At 27.1% G+C, this 16,668-nt stretch overlaps 1 protein-coding gene across 1 annotated transcript; it reads left to right on the top strand.

Moving 5' to 3' along the window:
- The first annotated feature begins 1,111 nt into the window (after positions 1–1,111).
- Positions 1,112–16,663, top strand: LOC136979933 (myotrophin). Its single transcript, XM_067275981.1, has 4 exons — positions 1,112–1,336; positions 12,419–12,529; positions 15,891–15,974; positions 16,044–16,663. The coding sequence occupies exons 1-4, from the start codon at positions 1,268–1,270 to the stop codon at positions 16,128–16,130; spliced, it is 351 nt and encodes a 116-aa protein (XP_067132082.1). The 5' UTR covers positions 1,112–1,267; the 3' UTR covers positions 16,131–16,663.
- Positions 16,664–16,668: the final 5 nt, after the last annotated feature.

Here is a 16,668-nt window from a genome sequence, read left to right as displayed (position 1 = left end):
ATTTCGTACAGTTTTCTATTAAGTGAATTTTTTTTAGTAGATTGCTGTCGTTGTTCAAAATGTCATGAAATTTTTCGCAAGAATTTGTTAAATTATATTTCACACATAATATGGCTTTCAAAGTCTGAACACTTAATTGTGATTTACACTATATCCACACTACTTTTCTACCGAAAGTAGTGTGGATATCTGGTAAAAGTAAAATCTAAAAGTAGTCGCGGCATTAGTTCCTGGTAAGGACAGCGCGTATTCCACAATTTTTATATTCTGCGCCATGTAACATGCAAAGAACAAAATGTTCGCTCGTTTCGCCAGCCTGTGAACGCGCTGCTCCGTTGCTGCGGCTGCGTTTCCCAGACCATTTTCTGTCGGTCTTTGCCACGAACACGAAGGGTTTTGTCTGCGCAGCATTCTTTATTTCCGATGCTCACGAACACCTTGGTACTGATAAATGTGATATAAAATGATCTTTACGAATCTTAAACATAAGACATAAGTTTATGACATAATTGACAAAAACTTAATCTTTCCAAAACTCGGGACTTCTTTAAAACGCCGCAGGACGCAGGACACTGTCCCGGGGGAACACAGTCCTGCGGTGACAGTGTTTTTAAAACTCGGACTGTCTCGCCAAAAGCGAGACGTCTGGTCACCTTAGCTTAGGGGGTCCGGGATTGAATTCGGACATATAACTTCTTAGGAGTTTTTCAGGGGAAAGACTGTTCTGGATACGTCAAACCCCGTCCCATTGTGTCCTATCCGAACCCATAATGGGCTTGCTAAAAAAAAAGGTCCTCTCGGTGGTCAAGCAGAAAGATCTTTCTAGAGTAAAGAATACCAATAAAATTATAAGGTTAAGATTAAATTCGCTCCGCAGCGATCGGCAAATTTTTGCCTAATAAACTTCAAACTGAATACGTCGGGGATGAAAAATCTGAAAACTTATTCGTTTATTAAGCAGTAATAAATTCGATTTTGAAAATATTATTATTATTTCTAATCGGAAAAAAATATTAAAAATATTCACCGAATTAAAATTTTAATGATAATATTATAAAAATCAAACTAAAAATTTTATAATTATATCTACTTGTTTTTTCTGTAACGAACAGGGGGCGTATGGGTAGGTTATTAGCTGTGTGTAACTAGTGAAAAGTTTTGCAATTGTATGTCTTTCCTGTTAAAACTTCAATAATTGAAGCAATTGCGGTAAATAATTAGTCAACAGAAAGTCTCGTGTTTCGTTCATTGACGCCAAAGGTAAAAAATGAGCGACTTTTTATGGAGTTTGAAAAACGGCGATCTCGATCAAGTCAGAGAACAAGTTGAGAAAAATGTAAGGAGCTTTTCTTTTAATAACTGATTTTACTTGCATTTTTCTTCTGTAAATTAACTGGAAGGATGTGATTCATATTGCTAATAATACTTTCAGATTTGTTCAAGATAAATTATATCTTTTTGTGTGACAGAGATGATTTATTTCAGCTACTGAAATCCACCATAAAAAACGTAAACGAAGAATTTCATAATTTTTTTTTTCAATAATTTAAAACCGTTATGATGTATTTTTAGAAGCTTTTCTGTATATATACAGAAATGCTTGGGGATCACCTGTCTGAGAACCACTTATGAAACACATTTTGGCAAAAAATCAATGCTTTATATCAGTAGCAACTGAATTATTTAACATAAACTAAAAAGAAAGAAAAGTATTTTATATTTTGAACATTAAGCATAATCTGATACAGATGATAATTACTAATTATTCCCAGATGATTAAGTGTAGTAATTTGTACTTCAATGTGTATTGTACCAATATAATTGGTGATCTTTAATTATTCTTAGTTTGCATTAATCATAATTGAGTAATCGGAGTGATATCCTTCCCTCGGTGTCGTGAGTCATAGGGGAATCGAAATGTGTGTGATGTGTAAACATACTTCTTTGATTCATAGAAGTTTCTAAAATTATAATTTAAAATGCTTCTTCATTAATATTCTATATTCACAAAGTAAAGTTATTTTTGTATTAAATAAGTCGTTCTTTTGTATAAAGTAAGTATTTGACACAGCTTCAAATAAATTAATTTTACAGATTTTTCAAGCCTGTTCGGGTAATTTTATATAAAATTAAGGTAGGAATTATATTCTTGAAATATAAATTTTGAATACAATAAAAAATTTATGGTTTTTAGATTTTTTTTAAATTTCACAACAATTAAATTTGAGTGTATCAAAAATACTTTATATGTATTATGGCCACCACTTAATATCTGACTTGTTACACCCAAACAATGAGATGCGTAGATCAAAAGGAAATTAAACTCTCTTTCCCTCCATGTCTATCCTTTATTATGATATGCATAAGCCATATAGGATAAATTACAAAATGGTAGGACATATATTTTTATATTCGTTATTTTCAAATTAGTTTAGTTTATCTATAAATGTTTATGCAATCTCGTGGAAATTTAACAAATATAAAATGAGTCAGCTTATAAATGATAATTTAGTGAGATTTTCATCAAAATTATTTTTCTTTTTACTGAACCTTCTAGTAACAAATGCAATATTCCATATAATCATGCTGTTATTGCATTAATTAAGATAAAATGTTTTAACATAGTGATGATATAAATTTATAATTTGCAGATTTTTGTTTATAAGAATTACGTATTACCCATACAAACTTAATACTTGACTGAAAAAGTATGCAATATGTTGACAGTATGTATTAATAATTTATATAATAAAATAAAATTGCATATACATGAAACATTGACAATATACAATATTGCTTATGTATCGTGTATTTACAGTAACAGTTGTTGTTAATAATGATTAAACTGATTTGTATGAACTATGCATTAACTGTTTTAATGTTCCATTTCTTCTCTTACATTAATTAATGATGAATTTTAATGTTCAGAATGTTTAAAAATTTTTTTATTTAAATTTTTGTCACAGAATTAAAAAGCATACAAACAAAATTACTTATAAAATGTAATTTTAAACAATTTTATTGAAAATTTATTATTAAATTTACAACTTTTAGTTAGTGTAATAATTACTGAATACACTTATTTTTATGTAAAAACGAAGTGTAGAAATTTATTACAAATGATTACTGTAATTGCAAATATTTAAATTTTTGAAACTCCCAACCAAAGTTTGACTATTTTAGCCAATTATTGACACAAATTTCTTCTAAATAGTAATTATTGATGATTACTGATTTAAATTAATATACAATTTACTGAAAATTAATCTTATTTTCTAAACATAATAACTTTTAATGTTTTAGGAATTGTGAAACAGAATCAGAATATATACTATTTGGAAACACTAAAAATAAAATGCTAGCCACATGGCTATAAGAAGAAATTTGTGTGAGAGATCAGGGAGCTTAGACTTAACTACTATTAATAATATCAAAGTTTCAGTTTCTAATAGCAATAGAAAGCTTTTGTTGCTTATTTGAACATCAAGCCACATGTAAATGCTTAAGAGGCTAATATTCAATATATTTGTGTGGAGTGTCTTTAATATGCAATGTAAGCCTCTCGTGGCTATTAGATACTGAAACTTTAGAAACTTTGAAACGTTAGATAGCTTGGATTATCAGGATTAGATACCACTTCCTGTCCTTTACATATGCTAATTAGCCAGTCCCATTCCAAATCAGCTACAAATTGTTCAAGTTGAAGTTGATTGTATAATCTTTGTGTTTGGTTCTGAATGTTACAAAACAAACTAACCATTACATCATCTAAAAGTTGAACATGTAGAATAATTATTTGTTTACTAGTAAAAAAAATTCATTATAATGTTTTAAAATTTTTTCTATTAATAATTATTATAAAAATAATCAATAAATGATGATATAATATACTTGCTTATTAAGCATTTTTAAAAATTGTTCAGTTATTGGATTATTCATCTTACATAAGCAATCCTTAATGTTATAAGATTTAATTAATGTCATTTATAAATAAGCCTGATAAGCCAAGCTATCTCATTTTATGATATGACATCATAAAATGAGAAATCTGTCACTAAATAATTAAATTTTTACCATGCTAGTCTTATATATATATATATATATATATATTATATATATTTATTTATGTATTATAAAATTTTCCATCCCTTAAATTTAAAAAAATATTTTAGTTATTTTCATACTTATTTAGATTTAATCTGTTTTGTTCTTTGTAATTCAAAACAATAAGATATGAATTTTTATAAATTTTGCAGAAAATGTTGTTAAGGATAGATTTAAAAAAATCTATTTTTGCAATAATCCAAGAAATCTGTAATTTAAAGATAAATTTTTTATCATCTACTTTTTCAGTATACAAATATTTTTCCATTATTTATAAATATCTAAAGACTAATAGTAACTTTATTCTAGATTGCATTCTCTACAGTTTTTTTCCCTTCGAGAAAAGTTTTCCTGAAATATAAGAAGCGAAAACAATTTTTGTCATATATTTATGGTTTATTTTAGTAAGAAAAAACATTGTTTCTATGCTAATTTTTTATACATTTAGTTCACTCAGTTAACGTTTATTCCTTTTATAACAGTTAAATTTTTTTTTTTTTGTGTTGGATTGGTAGTGAGGAAATAACTTCAACAAATTACATCAAAGCAATTTAGCAATTATTCAATAGAAATAACTTTTGCAACAAATGCTGTTAATTAATTAATTGTTGATAAATGGAATTAAATTGTTTTAATATATGAAGTACCAATAACTTTTAAAGACTTGACAACATATTTTATTACAGATACAAGCAGCATTTACCAGTGCTTTGGATATAAGCTTCTTATTAATTGAAAATTCTCCCAAATTCCATTTTTTGTATTTCTGAAACTTTGCATCTTTTAATAAAATAACTTATAAATTATTTAATATTAAGTATTTCATTAAATGATTTTTATGTTTTTGGACAAAATAATAATCTTAATAAATTTAATAAACTATATTTATGGAAAAAGAAAATTTAAATTTCAGTTATTTGGTATGTTCTAAAGTTCATCGACTTAAAAGTTCCAAACATGAATTATCACTAAGTACAGCTTTTAAATTTATTGTTATGGGTTAAATATAGATTAAAATTCCTAAAGTATATATTTTTCTAGTAAGTACATTATAAAATAATTATTATTATTTTTGGATACATAAAAATTACTGATTAAAATTTTTTTTGCAAAGTTTCAGATATTATTGTTTTGATTGTAAACGTTTTACAGAAAAAATAAAAAAAGTATAAATAGCTGAAAAATAATGAGAAAACATAAAAATGTAAAAGAATGATTATTTAATAACATGTACAATTACCAAAAATAAATAATAGTATTTTTAACAATCAGGAAATTGCACTGCTACACACTAAAAGTTAATTTTGTGTTTAGCTTAGTTGACGACTTTAAGTAGTATTTTGTTAATGCTGATTAATATCAAAAATCATAAACATTTTTGAAACTATAGGCCCAAAAACAGTTAGGATTTTTATGTCAATTCTATTTTTTTATACTAATAAAATAGTTAAGCTAATATAAAAATAAATAAAAACACTACTCCTTTCAAACTTAACAATGTTTTAGAATTGAACATAAAAATAAAGAAAAAGCTACAGAACTTATTTTGTATTTTTGTCTTTTGTGCGATACAATAGAATCTGCTTATCGTAATCGCTTTTGGGAACTCATTTAAATTGATGACGACAACTGACTGATAACATTAAGCAGTGTATGTAAAAAAAACTTCTTTTAATTAGTGGAAATTCTGGTTTTTATTGACTGACATTAAAAAAACATGTTAAGGCAATTAAAAAAAGGCATAACTTGAAGATTAATTTATAATTATTATTATAAGTAATAAATGAAAATTCATTCAATGTTATTTGCCTATTCGTTTTGCAGTACCATCTATGACAGTTTATGTATAATTGAAGTAAGAAATGCCAGCCATTTAAACTATTGTGTTGTAAGCAAATAATGGTTAAATGTTTAACATTTTAAAGTGTTGTTAGTTATCATTATCATAATTAGCCTGCAATTGCATGTTATCAGTGACATATTGAGGATGACAAGTTAAAAATGTCTGTTTACCTGAAGATAATGATTATAACCAAAACTGTGATTACAATAAGTAAAGTTTTGTAAGTATATTTTAATTTGCATGTTTTGAAGCAATGATAACTGATAACAAAATCTATAATAATAATAATAAATGGATTGCATTGTTTGTTTTAACTTAATGTCAAATGTAAATTACATTTGGATTCCAGTTCTAAGTTTTGCATGTAATGCATATCATAAGAACAAATAATTTATGCATAGCAGAATTTAAGTTTATAATAATATTTAGATTTTCTGTAAAGCTGATACATGATGTAATATAACAAATAACACAAAAGATTAGTATTATTTATAAGTTAATGACAGTGTAATTCTGAATGTCAGTTCTAAATTGCATTGTCATTAAATTATTTCTGAAATGTTCTTGACAATATTTAATAAATAAATCCAAACTTCATAATATTTAATATATAATTCTTAGTATTTTCAACCACATAAAAATTGAATTTTTTTTTTTTTTAAGGTAGAATGAGTATACTAAAAATTTAATTCGTTCTGTTTTGAAAGTAATTACCATAACATCTGTTTAAATAAAAGTTTAATCTGTGAATTTTCTTGTTTAGTAAATCAAATGCATGTTTCACATAGGAATATATTGAATGTAACAAGTAAAAGTTGAAAAAATATAAAAAAAATAAGACAGTTGATTTTAATGTTTCTCAAACTGGAGAATGAGACCCTTTCTAAGGGTTCAAAGAAATGCCACAATTGTACATTTTCGTGTACAACTTCTGGTAGTACTCAATATTTTATTCATTAATTTTGTTGTAATATAGTATCAAAACATTTGAAATTTCTGCATTTATTTCATTGAACATTATAACATTGTAAGTTATCATTGTAATTAGGACTACAATGTATTCATTGCATCACCAAAAATTTGATTTCATGTAGTGGTAAAAATAACCTTGGGGTATTTTATTTTTATTTTAAAATAAAGTTGTGTACTTTTAAAATACTATAAAATATATCCTAAGATTTTCCTTATTGTTATAAAACTAAGATACCGAGTGGCCAGTATGTTTTTATAAAGTGGCGGGGCACAAGAATTTATCATGAAAAGGGATCACCTCTAAAAAATTAAAGAATTAACATTAATATAAAATAGTCTATACTTATGAAACTTAAATTCAGAAACATTTTTACAAAATTAGCTGTTTTTTAGTTTCTTTAGATTACAGAATAAATGTTATCAATTTTTCATAACATTTATAATTTATATTTGTTTTTTTCTTCTTCTAAGTACAGAAAAAATGATATTTAATTTATATGCTTTAACATATAGCAATATATTTTAAATTTTACATGTATATTGTCATTTTTTATGATGTGTTATCGTCAAATTGGTGAGAGATCAAAATAATACATGCCAATTTGTTTAAAAATGTACATATATTTTGACAAGTACATTCATATTATACTATGCCAGATCTACCATTATTCTAAATAAACTAAAGCTTGGGGCCTCAGCTTTCAAGGGGTCTCTAAATTTTAAGAAAAAAATTGAACAGAGAGAAATTTTTTTATGCTACCCTGTAAAAGAAGCAATTGAAATTCATCTCTGGTGATCAAAAGTTGCCAAGATGGCTGCCAGTTTTCATAGCTTATTTACTTTTTTAATTGTTTGAAAGTGATAAAGAAATTCTGATGACTTACTAATGATAGAATCTGTGATTTTAATCGCTATTGAGCAATTAGTAAGACACCGTGATTATCTAGAATTTGGATCGCTTTCAGGCAATAAATTATTTAAGTAAACACTTGACAATCAAATAATTTTTCCTGTCTTAGAGTTCTTGGATGAAGTCATGTACACGTGTTACACTTCACTTTATTTATGTATTACCATAATGGAAAAGTTAAAAATGCAATGTACAAATTTCTTTGAATAGAGTAAATGATTTTGAAGTAGGTCTACATCACATAAAATGAGTATAACTTTTGTGGAAGATTACTCATTAAAAACCAAGATAGAGTATATTTGATATGCTTTAAATTTGAAGGGATAACATTTAATTAAACAAAGATGCAGAATGTCAAGTTTTTAGTAAAACAAAAAAATTAAGGACATTCAGAATTATTGAAATGACAAGAAGTTTCTATATTCCTGATCGTTCTCGTGGAGTCGGCATACTCTGGAACAAGTATTATCTAAATGTGTGTAGATAATTAGATGATATCATTTTGATTACTATGAAATTACTTCAGTTAAATTATCATCAATGGTTATAATAGAAAAATGATTATTCTGTTTTAAATAGAAAAATTATTGAAATAGTTTAAAGAATATATACTAAAACTTTAATACTGTACTTTCAATTTTTTTTCACTTCGTGTTATACTATCATCAATTTTTAAATATTTTCAGCTGTTTATTAGTAAATCAATAGTGATTCTGCAAGTCAAACTCATAGTTTGAATTTACAAGGACAGAACTAATATTATCATTTTATATTGACATTATTTAAGATAATGAGTTTTTAACATTTTATTAATTTGTTTGTTAAATATAATTCATAAATTTTCTGATATCTGAAAAAGAGAATTTTGGTTTTTTATTTTAAATTGTAGGAAAAGAAAATAAAAATATTTTTTCTGTTTTTAAATAGAAGATAAATTGGTAGTTCTATCAAAATGTAGACTTACTTATTGTATAAAATGTTTTATTTCCTGAAATTCTTAAATAAATTCTGAAGTCGTTACAGGAGTTTGTGACCTGTAACATCAAAAATATTAGGAAAATGTCAAAATTTTCATTTTATTTCTTCCTCTTGTTTTTGCTGGAGTTGTTTGACCTTAGCAATTAGAAAAATATTACTGTTACTAAATGCAAAAAATAATAAGGAAAGGGTTTATGATATAAACAGTGTTTATTATTCTAATAAAAGGAATTAAAGTAGCGAACATCACAAAGTGTAATCATCATTAAAGGTAGTTATTTAAAAAATATTTGTACAGTTAATAAAATTAAAATTCCTAGATGTATTGTTTTCTATTTTAATTTATTACAAAATGAAATAAATTATTATTTATTTTTATTTAACTAAGATATTTTAATAAATATCTGACACCAGAAGAAATTTTAGATGATTTGCATAGCTACAGGCAAAAAAGAACCTCTAAGATTGACTCTGTTATTGTTAATTGTGTACTGATTGTAGTCAATGTGCCAAGGACTTCAAAAATTTTCTTATTTTTTTTATTTAGCTTTCAACATTGTAAATTTAGTTAAATCATATAGCAGTTGAAAAAAGGTCATTTTGATATTAAATCAGTCTTATATTCTGGAATAAATTTCTCTTTTATAATTTACAAAACATTTGAACATTATAGAATGTCTGGGATCTTAATTGTTAAAATAATTATAATTTAGATCAAGGAGGAACTAGCTGGTTACTCAGCTGAATTAATCAATGCATCATGAAAGTAAAATTACTCCATTTCCAACAGTCCGGGTCTTAAGATGAACCGTTAACTAAGCCAAAAATATTGTGTTTTTTAAACTACACTTACTGTTAAAGATGCATTGATTTAATTCAGCTATAATTTAGGATAATTATATTGAAAATTATTACTTTTTTGTGTGATTCATCCCTAGATGATTTTAAAGTCATGTTCAAACAAAATGTAACAGTGTAATAAATTAAATTTTAAAAATTTTCTTTTTTAAATTTTAAATAATTTTTAAAAGATTTATTTTTTTTAGACATTTCAAATAAATGCAATGAAAGTATTTGGTTCAACAAAGTTCATACCATATAAAAAATATGTAACACCAGAAAATTTTGAATTATTTTATTTGCTATTATGGTAAGCTCGACATAAATTGCTGTCATTGAAACTCCTTTATTGATTTAATGTCAACTACATGAAACTTTATGATATTTAGATAATTTTATTTTCCTCTATATTATTATTAAAATAAAAAAAATGAATTAATATAAAGTGTCATTTAAAGTTTAAGATTAAATTTCAAAATCATTTTGAACAATAGACATATTGAGTTGGCATTATTAAATTATTTTTAGTTCATATATTAGAATCCTATGTTTGGTGATTTTCAGAAGGCTGATCAAAAATCTTTTCAGAATGACTAAGTTTAACTGGTTCAAGGTAATTAATGTCTGAATATTTCACAAGAAAAAAATGTTTTTTGTATGTATGACCTTGTTGACTCCTACAGATTATTTGTATGTATAAAATATGCTTTCTTATGAAAATAGTGAAAAATTATGAAAAAGTTTTATCTATCTATAGAAGTTATAAGGAGAATAATTTAGTTCTAGTAATGTTTTTATATATTTATTAAATGGTGTAAATATTTGTTTATTTTTATGTTAAATACTTTCCATTTTTTTGGTATAAAATTACAGTATAATTTTGATAAAACTTTATAGTGTTGATCCTTACTTTTAGGACTTAATTTGTATATATGTATATATATATATATATTTTTTTTTTTTTTTAAATTCTTTCTGCCCTGTGGCACTAAGAGGGCCTCTTATTGCCCACAATGGGGAGGCCTGGTGGTGAAGTATGGTGCCTGACATATCCAGATGGACCACCCCCTGAAAAATTCCTGGGGATTTTTCGACCCATCCGGATTCGATCTCAGGTCCCCAGGACAACAGGCTGCCAACCTTGATTGCTTGGCTGCTGATGACTATATAATATCAGTAGCCCAGGATGCCCCCTAGTGGGTGTTCTAGCAGCAGCAGTGTCATTCCATGGTATAAATAATAATTTCATATGAATAATAAATTCCTATTACGAATAAAAATATACTGAATTTCTCGTACCCTACGTAAAACGCAGTCAAAAATGCAAAAAACTGGATCTATTAATAAATGAACAATGAATTCAGTATATTAAATAGTAGCTAGGGGCACCCCTAGTGGCCGTTTTTGGCATACCAGTGACGGAGGCTGTCCAGTTTCGGTTTTATATAGTAGATTGAAATCAGTAAAGTGCTGCACCAAGATGTAAATTCTTTATACATAATATCAATTATTCAGAAATGCAATGCTGAATACTAAAACAGTCAAAAAAAACCTTAAAAATTGCATTAACCACTTTAATTTCTAGGTTTTTGGCCATATTTTACTGACCATCCTCAGGAGAAACAAAATGAACTACAGTTGCATAAAGAATTTATATCAATTATAAAAATAATACAACAGATTTCTGCATTGCAATATTGTTGTATTAAAACTCTATTATGGATTGTGTGTTTACATTGATTTTTCGAAATTTCAGTGAGACTCTGATTTATGAATAATTCTAAATGAAGTAAATTTTAATCTAATCAACACTTTCAGTTTATTTTTTACTGAAGTAAAAGGAGCTAATATGAAATGTGAGAAGCAAATATACAAGTTATCAGTCATTTCTTTATTTACTGATAAGAAAATAATAGATAGTTAAGATAATGACTTGTTTTACCACTTACTTATTAACTAAATTGTAGTCACCAGTAGGAAAGAAAAGATCATTGTTTGGGAAAGTGAATCAGTTACAGAGTCTTAGCAACAAGTGATGCACATATGAACAAAGATACAAAATAAATGAAATAAAGAAAATGGTGACTAGACTCTAAACAATCTAATCAGAACAAGATTGAAATTTCCGCTTGTTCTAATAAATACCAGTTGACATTCTATTCAGTCAATTCTCTTGTTATACTGAATATTTAATATCATAAATGGGAAGGAGATTAAGGAAAACAGCTTATTCTATCAAATTTTTGTAGCTCAAATACAGAATCCCTTGTCAACTGCACTTTTTCAAACCATAGTTTTGAAATAATGCAGTTTCTAATCAAGAATTGAATTAATGGAAATATTAAATTATCATAAAAATTTTCTGTAATATTATTTAATATTTTGATATGCATAGAATACAGTATAATTTATTGGCAATGCTTTCTTTATACACAATGTAAATGAACTAAGAATCTATCCCTAAAATATTAGCACTGAGTTAATTAACACCGTGTATAAAGAAAACAGTATTATTTTTCATTAATAACAACATTAAATAAGTTTTTCAAAGTCTGCTTTATTTTTGCAATAAGGCCTGCCAAAAAAGGTGCTTTTCAAATTCCTGCCAAAATACACTAAGTTAAAAACTTGACACTGTAATTATACAGGGTGCCAATAATAATATTTGTAATAAAATGTCATTTTAAGCATTTAGTCTATCAATATTATCAAAGGCATATGGATCACACTGATTTATGAATGATTCTAAATTAATTATTTATTATTTATAGAAAATTAATGTAAATGATTGTATTGATGGAAGACCACCTATTCATTATGCTGCTGATTATGGGCAGACAGAGGTAGTTCGATATCTAGCTGAAAAGGGAGCAGATGTAAATGTAAGTAGTAACTTAATTATTCAATATATATGAGTATTATGTGTCCTTCAGAACTTAGCATAAAGTTGCTATTGGGAATAAATCATACAGGAATATAACTTACTTTTTCCATGCAAAAGGAGTATTCTATAAATTAGAATGGATGTGCATTTCGGGCTCTATGCCCCTCTTCAGGCTTCTTTTGCTTTTAATTCATGTATCGTACAAAGTATCTGACTTCCCAGTAAACATACAGTGAAAGCTTTTACACCTTGTTTTTAACCAGTTTTTATTGGTTTTAAGGATTTTGTTTTTACTACCTTTATTAGTCAAATTTTTTTATATGTTTTAACCAAAATATTTTTATTTCTACAGTTTTAATTATTTTACCCCATGGTTTTAATAATTAGTTATTCCAGCTGTCACTATAATTATTTTTGGTTTTTACCGACATACATAATAAATAATGACTGAAGAGGGGCATAGAGCTTGATATAATAAATTATATACTGTGTATATATATCTATCTTTTCAGCTGTAAAAATCACATTTTAATTGAATTCTAAATAGCAAATAGATTAATTAAATGGAACATAATCAACATTTACATTTTGTCATACTTTGAATGTGATAATTTTTAAGTACAGGTAACCCCTGTATAACACAGCACTTGTATAGCACGGATTCATTCTGACACGGTTCGAGAATTGGGTAAAACCCTCGTACAACATGAAATGTAATAAATTTTTACAAACTTAAGTACTAATAGTTCGCAAAAATTATTAAGTATGTAGATTTTCTTTTCCCGCCTTCTGTCGATACACATGGTCCTTCTCGAAACTTGTTTCAATGTTGCCAGATCTCGACGCTTCTGGTTTTGATGTTGCCAGATGTTTTTTCCTTATTCCATACTTGCTTTATTCTTCATAAGTGCTTAGCACCATATAAGGAAATTTATAAAGAATTTTTAACTAAAAGCAAGCAATCTAAAATTACATACTTTTTGCAAAAGGTAAAGCATGGATCTGAAGATAATGCAGAAAAATGCTCAGAGGATAAGAGATGACTTGCCAAAAAGAAAACGCTCTCGGTTAAAAGTGCTTAGTGATGACGAAGAAAACATTGTTTAATTTATATTAATATGTATCACTTAAGAAAATTTTAATAAGATATTTTATCTTAATTATGAAAATATGATAGCATGTTTTTTAATTTTTGGAACCTAACCCCCCTTTTCGTACTAGTTCTTTGTTTCGCATAACACTGCAATTTTTTGGAACGTAACTCCTGTTATGCGGGGGTTACCTGTATTAATTAATCAAAAACAACCTGAGTGGAAGTAATGAAAAAGAAAAATGAAACTATTATTAGGAACAGAAGGGTGGACAAAGGTTGGTTTAAGCAACGAGAGTTCAAATGGTGAGTTACAAAGGCAATTTGCTAGCTACATCAAGAGGTTATAAATGCAAGAATACTGAATACATTTCTTATGTCATTTATGATCTAAGTGACAAATTGCTATATTGATTTTATCAAGTAGGTGTAATTTTTTGAACAGTTTTGCTTTTTTTTCAATAAATGATTTATTAAAAATTACTTTAGCCACCACAAAGCTGTTAAGATCATAAATTATGCCATAAATGCAAGAGAATTGAATACAGTGGAACCTCACTTAATAAGCATAATTTGTTCCAGAGTTTTACTCGTTAAGCGAAACAATTTTTCCCATAGAAATTAACATAAAATACGATAATGTGTTCCATGCTGAAAAAGTGCTCAAATGCTTTGTACAATTTTTTTTGAATAAACGTTACACATAATGTACAGGAGCATGAATCATCATCATTCTGCACGAGAAGAAAAGATGAACCATCCTGGAATGAGAATTCAATTTGCAGAAACAAAAAAAAAAAAAATCACAGCTAATATGTTTGATAAACACACAAAACGATATGCCAAATTCTTGGGTTACGTAAAGGCTATAATTAAATATTAGAAATTAATTAATTTGATTAGAGGTGGGCAGTTATGTTTCCATCTCGTATTAAATTTAATAATTATAAATAGATATGTCTGAATCAAAAATTAACTAAAATTTAATTTGGAATCGGTCATTAAATTTAATGACTTAAGAATTTGGCATATCGTTTGGCATGTTTATTATATAACGGGCTATGGTTGTTGATGTTTATAAGTAATATGTGTGATCACAAGCAACACTAAGATGCTAGTGGAACGAGTGCTAAACACAGACTGATGGAGCATGCCGCTTGCACACAATTTGGGACTTTCACTCTCCTCGTCGTTCATTAATCAAGGCAAATTCTTACAATTTGTTTTGCTCGTTAAGCAAGGTTCCACTGTATCTTCCTACACTTTAAAGTGGTTGGCTAATTGTGTTACAAAGATTGTTGTCATCTTAACCTTAAAACTGTTTCTTTTTCATTACTAATGTACTATGGTTCTTGTTGAATGAATGAATAACTTTCGAAAAGTTTATGGTTTCTTGGTACCATAAGCTTAATTCCAACAATAACGCAGAAGTTTAATGTGTGGTGATTCTTCTGTACTTTAATAACATTATTAGATCTGGTTAAGTTGTCATACAGATATTTTCTGGTTTTTTACAACCTGTCCTCCCCTATTTCAAGCCAGTCTTTATTTGATGCCTATGGTCAAAATTCATCTTCTGAAAGAGTATTTGAATTGATTCTTTGTTTGTTTTAAAATATTTTGTACATAATTATTTCAGAATATTGAAGGTGGGTCATGGACGATGGCGTCCACTATTTGAAGGGTCTGGGAATTGTAAAAATGTCCATAAGATAGAGGTGTCTGCTATTGAAGGTTTCACTGTATCTTGTTTCTTTGTTACATAAATATACACCATTTATTTTGTGTGTTTTGACATAGACATAATAATGCATTTTCCAGACTTATGTCTTGTATGCATTTTATGATAAGATTTTTCTGGTGGCAGCAATATTAATCAACATAAATTTTGTATGCACAAGCCTTAACTGTGGCTTACTGATGAATCATAAGTGATGATCTTATGATGCACTTTGTCATGTATGTGAGTCAGATTACAACTTCAAGAAACTATCACCCTACATTTTAATATAAGTGTGTATCTTAGGCTATATGCTCTGGCTTCATATGTGAATAATGTTTACTAACCAGAAGAAAAATAGAATATGAAATTAGTAAAATTTTGACAATATATGACAGATTAGATCTAGGACAAATAATGAAGAAAAAATTGCAAGTTTGAGTCTTAAATTTTTATATTAAAGTCTAATACTTTTCAAAGTAATGCAGATATATTTCTTATAATTCATATTTTCAATATTAGTGATGAGTATATATATGACTTTTTCAGGCAAAAGATAAACATGGCATCAGTGCTCTATTGGCTGCTATTTGGGAAGGTCATACTGAATGTGTTCGTTTTATGCTAGAAAAAGTAAGTCTAGGTTCAAATCGTTTTTAATATTAAACCTAATCTTAATAAAAACAAACTTTTTCCTGTTAGGGAGCAAGCAAAAAGGGAACAACACCGGACGGAATGACTTACATCGAAGCAGCCGAAAAACAGGAAATCAAAGAATTGCTCAAATAAATGGTGTGAAAAAGTGTCAGAGAGTGCAACGTGCAGTACATATGCCTAATTAACTGTTTGAGGATGAGTCAAAAATTAAACTTTGGTCTTCAAATGTATAATGTATTTTGTGAGAAATGTTAACTGAAGTGCAGTTATGAGTAAGAAGAAATATTTATGATTTCGCTGAAGTGATTGCTAATTTTTTATGGAGCTAGATGTAGAAATCTTCCTACAATTCCTCCAAAGTTACTATGTTATATATATATATATTATATATATATATTTAGGAATCATAAGAGGTATTTGTGCCTTATGCAATATGAGATGTTCTATGTTAATTCAGATTTTTGTTGGTTGCTGTTTTTCCTTTTTAATGGTGGATACAAATTCAAAATACTGTTGTGTCAAAAGTGTTGACAGATAATTCAAATTTTATCCATTCTTGCATATATTTGATTCAAATTTTTCTTAGATAACTTCAAAATATTTTCATCCCACTGTATTAATTAGTTCAGATTATCTATTGAATTAATAAAAGATAAATTTTCTGATGTTT

The sequence above is a fragment of the Centruroides vittatus genome, unplaced genomic scaffold (assembly GCF_030686945.1).
Source record: "Centruroides vittatus isolate TY-2023 unplaced genomic scaffold, ASM3068694v2 contig_651, whole genome shotgun sequence".
Taxonomy (NCBI): Eukaryota; Metazoa; Arthropoda; class Arachnida; order Scorpiones; family Buthidae; genus Centruroides; species Centruroides vittatus.
Note: the sequence above shows the minus strand (reverse complement) of the source record. Positions and strands in the feature narration are given on the sequence as shown.

Excerpts from the sequence above, each read along its gene's own strand:
- LOC136979933 (XM_067275981.1), top strand. The coding sequence starts at position 1,268 with ATGAGCGACTTTTTATGGAGTTTGAAAAACGGCGATCTCGATCAAGTC. Across the intron at positions 1,337-12,418 it reads GAGAACAAGTTGAGAAAAAT|AAAATTAATGTAAATGATTG; the intron begins GTAAGGAGCTTT and ends TATTATTTATAG. Across the intron at positions 12,530-15,890 it reads AAAAGGGAGCAGATGTAAAT|GCAAAAGATAAACATGGCAT; the intron begins GTAAGTAGTAAC and ends TGACTTTTTCAG.